General features: G+C 41.1%; 1 protein-coding gene across 1 annotated transcript in view; it reads left to right on the top strand.

The window, feature by feature from the left end:
* The window catches only part of LOC124119603 (two pore calcium channel protein 1-like), a 39171-nt gene that overhangs the window by 2510 nt on the left and 24177 nt on the right, over window positions 1-12484 (top strand). The window contains exons 2-6 of the mRNA XM_046482168.2: window positions 4900-4982; window positions 5857-5977; window positions 7398-7520; window positions 8814-8939; window positions 11274-11392. Of these exons, the coding sequence (XP_046338124.1) occupies window positions 4900-4982; window positions 5857-5977; window positions 7398-7520; window positions 8814-8939; window positions 11274-11392 (572 nt within the window). The remainder of the gene's footprint in view (window positions 1-4899; window positions 4983-5856; window positions 5978-7397; window positions 7521-8813; window positions 8940-11273; window positions 11393-12484) is intronic.

The following is a 12484-nucleotide window of genomic DNA, read 5'->3' as shown; positions in this document are numbered from 1 at the left end:
CATGCCCCATCACCCCATGCCCCATCACTTCATGCCCCAGCACCCCATGCCCCATCTCCCAATGCCCCATCTCCCAATGCCCCATCTCCCCATGCCCCAGGACTCCATCTCCCCATGCCTCAGGACTCCATCTCCCCATGCCCCAGGACCCATCTCCCAATGCCCCATCTCCCCATGCTCCAGGACTCCATCTCCCAATGCCCAATCTCCCCATGCCCCAGCGCCCCAGCACCCCATGCCCCAGGACCCCATCACCCCACACCCCATGCCCTATCTCCCCATGCCCTAGCACCCCATCACCCCACACCCCATGCCCCATCTCCCCATGCCCTATCTCCCCATGCCCCAGCACCCCATCACCCCACACCCCACGCCCCATCTCCCCATGCCCCATCTCCCCATGCCCCAGGATCCCATCACCCCACACCCAATGCCCCAGCACCCCATGCCCCAGCACCCCATCACCCCACACCCCATGCCCCATCACCCCATGCCCCAGCACCCCATGCCCTAGCACCCCAGCACCCCAAGCCACAGCAACCCATGCCCCGTCTCCCTTAGCCCCAAGCCACAACACTCCATGCCCCAGCACCCCAAGCCACAGCAACCTATGCCCCAGTACCCCAAGCCACAGCAACCCATGCCCCAGCACCCCAAGCCACAACACTCCATGCCCAGCACCCAAAGCCACAGCAACCCATGCCCCATCTCCCCATGCCCCAGCACCCCAAGCCACAGTACCCCAAGCCCAATCAACCCATGACACAGCAACCCATGCCCCATCTTCCCATGCCCGGGCACCCCATGCCCCAGCACCCCAAGCCCAATCTCCCCATGCCACAGCACCCCATGCCCTAGCACCCCAGAACCCAACACCTCAGCACCCCAAGCCACAGCAACCCATTCCCCAGCAACCCATGCCCAATCAACCCATGACACAGCACCCCATGGCCCAGCACCCCATGCCACAGCAAAATGATCGTCTATCTCTCACTTCCGTGGGATACACATTTGAACGGAGGTGGCGTTGCACAGTACGTTGGAAGCACTGCCATACAATCTCAACCATATATTAGACATTCCAGAATGTTCGTTTGTTCAGTTTTCAAAATTTTAATCGAGAACTATGTCAACATACTGTTCAAGTGTAGTCTGAAATGGACGTCGCCAGGTTGAAACGAGTGCCGTAAAGCTCGAGAAAGCTGCTTTCTAATTGGCTGATGTAGACTTCATGTTATTCATTTCAGTGGTCGGTCAAAGTTCGCGAAAGTTTGTTCTGACGTGACCAGTAATGGGATGTCCTCAGATCTTTGTTTAGCGTCAGCGGGAACTTAGATCTGATTTGAATGAGATTGGGGTTTTACTACACGTTATCATTATAAGGACCAGTGGACTAAAACTTTTAGTTTCTATCACAGCTTCTTTGCTGCAGAAAAGGGGGTAAATATCAAAGATGACAGATTCAGTTTATTTTCATCAATCAAATACTGTCTCACCTTACAATAAGAAGTCTAGATCTATGCTAGTAAGTTTATTTTCATTCCCTTGAAAGGAAAGATACAACTCCTTTCCATGCCATAGGGCCACTTGTCAGAGCAAGTTTGTTTATCTGACTGCTCCAGTTTAATGATGAATGCAAAGGCAGATCCAGAGGGGGGATTCAGGGGGGTCTCCCCGAAAAACCAAATGTAGTATGTTGTAGGCAGTACTAACAGAGAGGATTTTGATATTTTGGACCCCTCCCTTTTAATATTGCTGGATCCGCCCTTGGTAGGTCGATCACGCAGCTGTTTCATTAATAGTTAGTTGTGACCCAGTTGCACACAGGGCTAGCATTACAGCATCTAGACTTTGACTGGAAATTGACACCAGGTAGAAGATCTTGTGATTTTGTGATTTTGAATGAGCCAGCAGTTGTAGCATGTGGCCTTAATTCCAATAACCCATAAGCTTTAATGTTATGTATGTTTTGTTGTACCAAAGGAATCTGGAGATTCGGAAAATAATAGTGTATGACTTTTTACTTTTAACGCCCGTCTCTCGGGGCAGTCGGGTAGCCTAGTGGTTAAAGCGTTCGCTCGTCACGCCGAAGACCCGGGTTCGATTCCCGACATGGGTACAATGTGTGAAGCCCATTTCTGGTGTCCCTCGCAGTGATATTGCTGGAATATTGCTAAAAGCGGCGTAAAACCATACTCACTCACTCACTCACTCCATATATTTCATTGTTTTAAGCAGTATATAGAGAGGATCGTAAACAAGGCACACAATTTTATTGTTCTAATCAGAATACTGAGAGGGGTGTTTGACAGTAGACAAAGCACATAATTCCATTGTTTTAATCAGTACGTAGAGTTCGGTGTTTGACAGTAAAACAGTCACACAAATTCATTGTTTTAATCAATATATAGAGAGGCTTGTTTGATATTAAAACAGACACACAATTCCATTGTTTTAATCGGTATGTTGGGAGGATTGTTTGATAGTAAAACAGGACACAATTCTTTTTGTTTTAATTGGTATATTAATAGAGAGGGTTGTTTGATAGTAAAACAGACACACAATTCTTTTTTTTTAATTGGTTTATAGAGTGGCTTGTTTGATAGTAAAACAGACAATTCCATTGTTTAAATTGGCATGTTGAGAGGCTTGTTTGATAGTAAAACAGGCACAATTATTTTTGTTTTACCGTATTTAGCGTAATAAGCACCCAGGGCGCTCTCAAAATAAGAAATAGGGGGATCTTATTAGAATATAATTTTGGTGAAAGAGTTGAAAGATCGTAAATTTCGTGGTTTATGCTGACAGCCTGAAATGATACAAAAGAAAAGTCTGTGGGTATTATACAAGACAGATATATTTTTCCAGAACTTAATTGTCCATAATTAAGGGTGCATATAACACACGAGTGCGTATTATACACAAATAAATAAGTCTTGTGTACATTGATCATTCGGAAGGGGTTAAACAGACACATAATTTCTTTGTTTTTATCAGTATATAGAGAGTGGTGTTTGAAAGTATAGCAGACACACAATTCCATTGTTTTCAGCAATATATATAGAGCGGTGTTTGACCGTGACAGTATTAGCAGACACATAATTCCATTGTTTTAAAGGGGCACTTTTCTAAAGCAATTCCCCGGGACTGGTTGTAATGCCTTTGTTATTGTTTTTCTCCCGTGAATACCAGAATGATATAGCAGAAATCTAGACTAGTTCGCGACCTGTGCTCTGCCATTCGTAAGCACATTTGTCACTTTTATTGATAGTATAAGAGCATATGGTCAACAAAATGAAAAACAGTTTTGGAAATAATAAGGAAATGTAGGTATCTTTGTGGGTAGCATAAGTAATATTGAAGAAGTTTTATAAGTCACTTGCTTGGTAATTGTGTGATTTTCGTTTACACTATTTTCACTTGCAACACAAAGTAAATATTTCACCTGAGCATTGCTTATTTTATCGTGTTTATATTTTTAGAGTCAAAATGTGCAAAATTTTCACTTAGGAAATGTATTAAATGCCTAAATATTTAGTTATTTTACAAATTGACTGGAAAATATGTCCATCTGTCAACTGATCACTTAGGTTTTTTTTAGGTGTTTCACATAGGTGTCAAGTCTCAAAGGTTAGCTGAGAAAGCCCACGTGACAACTATTTTCCTAATGTCTACGGTTCTTTAAAAAAATCCACTCAGTTAGATAACAATGAGCAATCAATCACCGTATTATCGGTTAACCCTAAAATGGAACAAAGTATGTTGTTATTACATCGGCACTTCACGCCATGATATGAGTGTATTCCCTTTGCTTTAGTAAACCAACACATATAAGCACTTACTTTTGACATATCCACTGTGTGAGATAACAGTGATTAATCAATCAACATATTTGCTGTTGATCCTTTGATGGCTAGGTATGATCCATTGATTTACAAAAAAAGTAAATCAACTGATCTTTCATCTCTTGCTGGGCTGCCACGTGCATATTACATAACACACATTTCACCTCACTTCAAACCTGGACTTAGATGAATAATTACCCCAGACACAAGAAATGCCAAATGGGAACCTTCAGCAGGTAATCTGAGCACCAAGTGAATGAGGACAAATCAACATGTGTAGGGTTGTACCAGAAAACGCGGATGACAACAAGGGAGTCGTAATCGTATTATCCACGCAATCCGAAATCCAAAAATGCTTTCACTGCAGGGAACTTTTTTTATTATTAAACTATAACCATCAGGGGTATTTCCAAATGATGACACCCGATGAGCTTCCGCCGTTCTTTTTGTCAGTTTGTTTAGGCTGAAGAAATTAATTAACATGCGCCCTTTGATCTTCATAGATCACGGGTAACCAATCAGTGTTCAGAAATGCGTAAAACAAATATTGCCTCCAAGTTTATTTACGCTGTCTTTACAGACGGTAGTCCAGTCTCTTGTCACGCTCAGTTGCGTTAGCGAGCAAATCGACTCACGGCATCTAGCGAGCCTGAGCGGCCAGTGTCAGACAGCCGAGAAGAAGCCAGAGATTAGTGCCCCTTTAAGCAGTATATATAGAGCGGTGTTTGACCATGAAAAGACAAACAAATTCATTGTCTTATCAGTATTGAGAGGCTTATTTGATAGTAGAATAGGCACACAATTTCGTTGTTTTAATCAGAACTTCAGTTTCTTGTAATTGCACATTACTTAACCAGATTTACCATTTTTCATGAACTGAATTAACAATGATCTTTTAACAAGAGTATAGTTACATAATAGTGAATTAATAAATGCATTCTAGTTCACGATTAAAAATTTATGTCATGTGTTTATTTAGCAAATGCTCAAGAACATTTTTTAGAAGAAGTATTGTTGAAGTATTATTTTTAATGATACATCATTTTGTTTTCAGAAATTGTTGCTTGCAGGGACACTTGTGTTAGATGCCAAACGAGGTCGGAACATGGAATTCAAAACTGACCACAATCATGTGAAGTAAGTAATTATGTACAGACTGAAGACAGATGGATACCTGGTATATATCCTGTTAATGTAGACCCTAATCTAGTTCAGTTTTCATTAATCCGAATATACCCTTGGGACAATTGTTGAGGGGAACAAAATATTTCAGAATGAACTAGGTCATTAAAATTTTTAAAAAATCAGTTTTTGGGCCCACTGGAACTTCGCAAATCAGAAAACATTGTTTTACTCCAGACAGTCAACTCAGTCCACACCAACAGGCAACTACATACTCAACTGAACTTTCTGCATTGATCTGTCCAACATTATTCAACCTTGATATACAACCGGTTTAAATGTCTGTGTGATATCTTTGCCTGTTTAATACTGTTAATTAGCTACAACACTGTTTATGACCCGTGAAGATCCGGGGTAGAATAGGTCTTCAGCAACCCATGCTTGGCGTAAATGGCGACTATGCTTGTCGTAAGAGGCGACCAACAGGATCGGGTGGTCAGGCACGCAGACTTGATTGATACATGTCATCTATCTCAATTGCCTGGATTAATGCTCATGATGTCAATCACTGGATTGTCTGGTCCAGACTCGATTATTTACAGACCGCCATCATATAGCTGGAATATTGCTGAGTGCGGCGTTATGTTAAGTAAGAGATGTTCATGAAATATGACATGTTAATAGTTAACTTATGTAACTTGAAGTAAGTAAAAGGGTGTCCTTGTACAAAACCGCCTTAGTATTGTGACTGTCCTAATACTATATTAAGGTCTGGAGTTACAAACACCTTACCTCTAAGATCCCATTGTACGACGGCACCCTGAAGTATAAATATAAATTTGTAATATTGATGATAATATATTATTTGCCAATGTTTGTGAAATTTCAGAGCGTATATATTGTACCACAAGTTCTACTTGCGATGGCTGCTGTACTTCTTCATCATCATTGACCTTGCCCTTGCCCTGGTAGAACACCCTGCTGTCCCTGGCTGGCTGGCGCCGTACTGGGTGAGAGTTAGGGCTGGGACGATACACCAACTGTGTGATCCGATACATATCACAATACCTTGCTCACGATTCCATACGTACCATGATACTTGCATGTGCTCTTATCTGTGATGTGTGAGCCATCTTTTTCATAGACAGGATGGCCAAATAGTTGGCACACTAACGATTTACAGTTTGCAGTGTCATGTATGGTGCAATGGATGAAAATATTTACGTTTTCACTACTCATTTTCACTAGAAATTAGTGTTTGGTATGACATTTATTAAAGAATACATAAGGTAAGAATATTGATAATTTTTACTAAATGTGCGACTGTACTTGTATCGAGAAGTAAAAAATCGCGATCCATCTATGCATCGGTGTATCTTCCCACAAATATTGAAATATTGATATTAAAACCCACAGGGTCACTGAAACACACCCACAGTATTGTGTTCCATTATCTCCATTGGAGCAAACAAACATTCTTCCAGGTGGGGATGGGATGAGTCCAAATTTACTACCCGGGTACCCAACCCCATATCATCCAACCCTACAGGGTACCCACTGTGGGTACCCACCAAATATCCAATTGGGAATTGTTTTACCTGAGCCCTGGTGAAAGCTATTCAGATACACTTGTAAAACAATCTGATCATGCATACACTGAAGTTGACTGAAACTTTGCTTTACTTGCTCAAACATAAAAGTGAGAAGGAATGAGTGCATAGTCAGAAAGAAATGCGAACATTAGCGACTTGTTGTGTAACCCATAGAGTTTTATTGTGTTGTCATTAAGCGATATATCACATGACTAACCATGTGGCCAGGTAGTCCTGTGGGTACCCGGGTCCTACTCAGGACCCACCCGACCCTAGTACCCGAGCTACCCATCCCAGCCCTACTTCCTGGGCCAGATTCCACAAAGCACTTTTAACATAATGATGATTGTAACTCCCATACTCTAACATAGACTTAAATCAATCGTTGCTTATACTATTAACCTCGGGTTGATTTTTTCCAGGTTGCTGTTATATACATATATCTAAATATAAAACATTCACTCACTCATCCTCGCCTTTTAAAAAACATATATCATTCTTTCAGGGAGTCTAGATCCCAAATTTGAAAAATGTACATGGCAATAAATTTAATATTTCGTCAAAAATAATTATTCTGAGTACAAATTATTGCAGGATTGACTTTTAGTAACCTTTATATATGCTACTCAAAAGAAGTTAGTTAATACCTATGACAGGTCAGATTAACTATAGTAACTTCGCTTGAGTAGTAGGTATATATATTTAGTGTTGAATATTTCATATATGCTCTAATATTGTGACATTGTATAGTAATGTGACTATCTGGATGTTCATTTTATGCTATGGTTGGATTTCATCATTGTTCTGTGATCCTTCTTACAGCTGGTGTTTGTTGCAGGCTACAATGATCGTCGAGGGTCTCTGTATGGCATACTTCACTTTTCGTATCTGCCATTGCGCCTATGTCACAAACAAGTTCTGGAAGGATACCAAGAACATCATGGTCATCGGTTGTATTGTGGTGAGTTTCACTTGTGTAGTGGTGAGTTTCACTTGTGTAGCAGTGAGTTTCACTTGTGTAGTGGTGAGTTTCACTTGTGTAGTGGTGAGTTTCACTTGTGTAGCAGTGAGTTTCACTTGTGTAGCAGTGAGTTTCACTTGTGTAGTGGTGAGTTTCATTTGTGTAGTGGTGAGTTTCACTTGTGTAGCGGTGAGTTTCACTTGTGTAGCGGTGAGTTTCTCCTTCCTTGTGATGAGTTTCTCCTATCTTGTGGTGAGTTTCTCCTCATCTTCCCGAGGCAAGGGAGTTAACTGACTATAAATGTCCATTTTCCACCCTTGCCAGACCAGGCTGGAATTATGGAGTTTCATTTTGGCTGGACTAACGAGTCTATGCATAGTCCAATCAAAATCGTGTAACAAAATCGATATCCGGTATGTAAACTACTGTGCAAATTTCAGTGAATTGCAGGATTTGCAAAGCATTTGCACCCTCAATTTAGTGTCAACATATATATTCCCAATATTTTCATTTTTTTAATCAAGGTGCTCGCGTGATTAGATGCACTTCACAAAGTAAGACTCATTTTATTACAATGAAAATTTTGATTATCGATCAAATCGTCTTCACTGGGCGGCGCCATTTTGTTTGAAGCAAATGCAAATGATATGAGTGGTGGAATCAGATTGGTCAATAGGAGGGACATAGAAGAGACATAACTCCTAATAGAAACTGGTGGTGCTATGATTGAGCCCAGAAATTCCAGCCTAGTTTGGCAAGGGTGGAAACTGGACTCTTACAGTCAGGTAACTCCCTTGCCTCAGGAAGATGGTTTCCCCTGTAATATGGTGACTTTCGCTTGTATTATGGTGAGTTTCTAGTGTACAGCTGTGAGTTTCCTTTGTGTAGCAGTGATATTTCTAAGCCTATATGTTATACCTTGTGGGCTACCCTGCTAGCTTACGTTGGGCAACCAATTGCCAGGTATATTGGCCCGGTGACAGGAGTCGTCAGGTCAACGGTAGTAGCTACAATGGTTTTACTAATTGGGCCAGGCAGTGGTAGCTGCTTTGGCCGGCTACCTGGGGCCGGGCAGCGGTAGCTGTTTTTGGCAATGGTAGCTTTTTCAGCCCACTAGTACCCGCACACCCTCAGCCATTTAATCCAATCTAATCTTGTGTTTTATTATATGCACGGGCATCCACAGTTTGGTGGCCTGTGCCTCTCCTTTGGCATATCATATTTTGTTAAATGCTGCTATAAAACAAGTTGTAAATATCACCTTTATGAAGATATTCTTCTTATTTTTTCCAGCTCACCATGCTAGATATAATCTGTTTTATTGTGTGGCAAAACCTGGTCACTCCACCCACCCGTGCCATTCGGTGGTCAAGGTCGCTCAGGCCATTCTTCATTGTAAACTTCTCAGACGGGAAGCAGGTAAGATGAGGTCTTCTGCTCTCACATTCCAGGACTAATGTGATGTCTCTATAAGTCACAATATGATGCAAGGGGTCAACATGTTATAACAGAACCAGTTGTGTTATTGCATGCCAGGATATGGTATTTTTGTGCTGTCATGAGATAAAAAGAATGTGTTTTCAGGTTCGGGGGTGTTATTGAGTATTTGATACCTCGAATGCTAGCATCAAATAGTCAATAACTTCCACAAATCTGAAGACGCATTAGGCCTTAGAAAATAAAAGAATTGGTTCTCAGGCAATGTTTTTTTAAAATATAGCGCGGGAGGACGGTGTCTTTTTTTGGGGGGGGGGGCGCGTTCAAACTAGTATGTAACCAAATAAACAGTTGTGTAACAAAATAAACAGTTGTGTACAATCAACCTGGGAAAAGGCCTCCCTTCATAAATGTATTCCTTGATGAGTAAAATACTGGAATACAGTATTTGAATACCGTTAGACTTGGAATATTTAAGGATTTTTTATATATTTTTTAAATGGAAATAAGAAATGAAACAAACAAACTTTATTATGATGTTGGCAGTGCCTGAGAACCAAGACTATTATTTTTTTTTAGCCTAATCTCATTGACATTGTAAAATACAAGAGTTATCAGATCTTTCTCTTTCTATGTAAAGTCTCACAGCTGTGAGACAGGCATGATGTCACTCTGGAATGCTATGATGCATGATACAATTGATGATGTCATGTGCTTCTGTGACCTGAACCTGTTTCTTAGTAGAATGCTGAAGTAAACGACTAAATCGAGTATGTTCTGATCAATATTAATCACACTTCATGTACATTAAATGTAACCGTTCTGGCAAGCCAGGTGCTTTGTTTTTCAAATTTGGGATTTGGGAAAAAGGGCACTTCTCATTTGAAGTATTCATACCATATTTAAAGCTGATGATGGAACAGATGGACAGATAGATCCATGCAAGCCATCTTTAAATTGTCTTTACATCAATCTCATTAAAATCATATCTTAGTTCTTGCTACCGCTAAACAAAGATCTGAGGACATACCATTACGGGTCACGTCAGAACGACCTTTCATCCGACCAATCAGAGCGTCGCTTACCATATTATGAAAGTGACAGCTGGAATGTGTTTTCTAATCATGCAACCTCGAAAACGTTAACACGGGGTATTCCGAACGACAGTTACAGCCCGTACGACTGATTCCATCAAAATCATAGTCATTCTCTCGCTTCTGTGGGATAAGCTTTTGAACGGAGGAGTTGTTGCACAGTACATGGGAAGCACTGCATACATTCTCAACCATATATGAGACATTCCAGAATGTTTGTTATTCAGTGGTCAGTCAAAGTTCGCGAAAAGTCGTTTTGACGTGACCCGTAATGGGATGTCCTCGGGTCTTTGTTTAGCGGCAGCGAGAACTTAGATCTGATTTTAATGAGATTGTCTTTACATATTCATCACTTGCAATAACATGATATAATCAGAGTGAACTGTGATCATGATACAAAATTACCAGGATTATAGTTGTCACAGGGACATGAGTGGCACCATCTTCCGAAGGCAAGAGAGTTAACTGACTATAAAAGTCCAGTTTCTTCCCTTGCTGAAATAGGCTGGAATTACTGGGCTCGATCGTAGCGCCACCACTGGCTATTACCAGTTATGTCCCTTTCTAAGCCTCTCCTATGGACCAATCAGATTCCACCTCTCGTATAACTGGCGTTTGCTTCACACAAAATGATGGCGCTCAGTCCAAACGATCTGATCAATAATCAAGATCTATATCGCGAAATGCATCAAATCACATGAGCACCTTGATAAAAAAACATGAAAAGATTTGGAAAATATCTGCTGACAATGAGTTGGCGGTGCACATGCTTTGCAAATCCTGCAATCCACGGAAATCTGCATGACAGTTTACGAACCGGATTTCGATTTTGGTGCGCAAATTTGATTGGACAATGCATAGACTCGTTGTATGTAACTCCATAATACCAGCCTAGTTCGGCAAGGGTGGAAACTGGACTTTTATAGTCAGTTAACTCTCTTGCCTAAGGGAAGATGGAGTGGCACAGTCATCTAAAGCATCACAGTTCGCTGCCAGAGTTATGTCCCTTGGGCACGCCAGAAACCTATTATCAAGGTTTGAATCCCGGTTGGTTTGATTCTGTTTCTAGGTTTGTCCTCACCATACCAGTGCTCATGGGCTTCACCAAAATGAAAACCTGCATCCCCTATGAAGCTGACATGCTGTGATGTAACTAGAATAATGTTCAAAGCGGCGTTAAACCAGATTCACCCTCTCACAGTTGTCACATTAATTTCAACAGATCCGTCGAGCTTTTCGCAACATCCGACGAACTGTGCCAGACATCCTCAACGTGCTGGTCCTGTTCATCCTCAGCGTGTTTCTCTTCGCTCTGCTGGCTCTGAAACTGTTCTACAAGAGGTGCGTCCAGGATTGATTCTTTAATGGAGAAATCATGAGAATCTGTTCATTCTTCTTCCGGAATCAACAGATTCAAGTGATTTCCCAGATTTATACCATGTTATAGTTTATATATACTTTCCCTATAATTATGAATTTAGACCTCTACCTGCATCAGTTTTCTTGTTAAAATGCAGGTTCAGAATGGCCAGTGAATTCCTGGCTTTGAATCAAATGCAATAACAGTAGCATGATGTTGTCATAATGGTTTAAAAGTCCATGTAACACAGACCATTTGCTAAAGATTATTCCAGATGAGATTCTTCAAGCAAATCATTATCTAACTCAAGCATCAAAGAAATCCTGATATATATTCTTTCACTCATCTATGAGTTTTTGCTAATTGCCAATGAAAGGTAACAAGGGATCTTTGTACAGAGATAGCATGTTCAGCAACAACACAGATCAATAAGCCATGTGTGTCTGTGTGTCATCATTATTTAAAAATGAGTGTCAGTTAGAATTCCTCATTTAACTTTGAAGGAAATAGTTGAATTTTTTACACACATTTTGTATATTCTATATGATGTACTCACAAATAACATCATACTCCTATGCAATCATTAACAGCAGAGAAGAAGTACTGTCTACTTGAAATTTGTTGTTTTTGTTTGTGGTGCTGGTGATGGTGGTTGTTGTGGTATTGGTGGTGGTGGTATTGGTGGTGGTGGTGGTGGGGGTATTGGTGGTGGGGGTATTGGTGGTAGTGGTATTGGTGGTAGTGGCATTAGTGGTGGTGGTTGTGGTGGTATTGGTGGTATTGGTGGTGGTGGTGGTATTGGTGGTGGTGGTATTGGTGGTAGTGGCATTAGTGGTATTGGTGGTGGTGGTATTGGTGGTGGTGGTTGTGGTGGTATTGGTGGTGGTGGTATTGGTGGTGGATTTATTTTAACCCATTCTATCAGACCATATGAATAAACCTCATACACAATGTACACAGTGTTCAAAATAAGCGCCTGCCCATAGGCCCGTGGCAGGTAGATGTTATGTCAAGCCTGTAGTTTAGAGGATGTCTGTGTCCTTATGGCCTCTAGTTCATATATGTGTCTATGT

Source organism: Haliotis rufescens, unplaced genomic scaffold (genome assembly GCF_023055435.1).
Source record: "Haliotis rufescens isolate VD_foot unplaced genomic scaffold, xgHalRufe1.0.p SCAF_3, whole genome shotgun sequence".
Classification (NCBI taxonomy): Eukaryota; Metazoa; Mollusca; class Gastropoda; order Lepetellida; family Haliotidae; genus Haliotis; species Haliotis rufescens.
The sequence above is the reverse complement of the archived record's forward strand: the minus strand, read 5'-3'. Positions and strand labels throughout refer to the sequence as shown.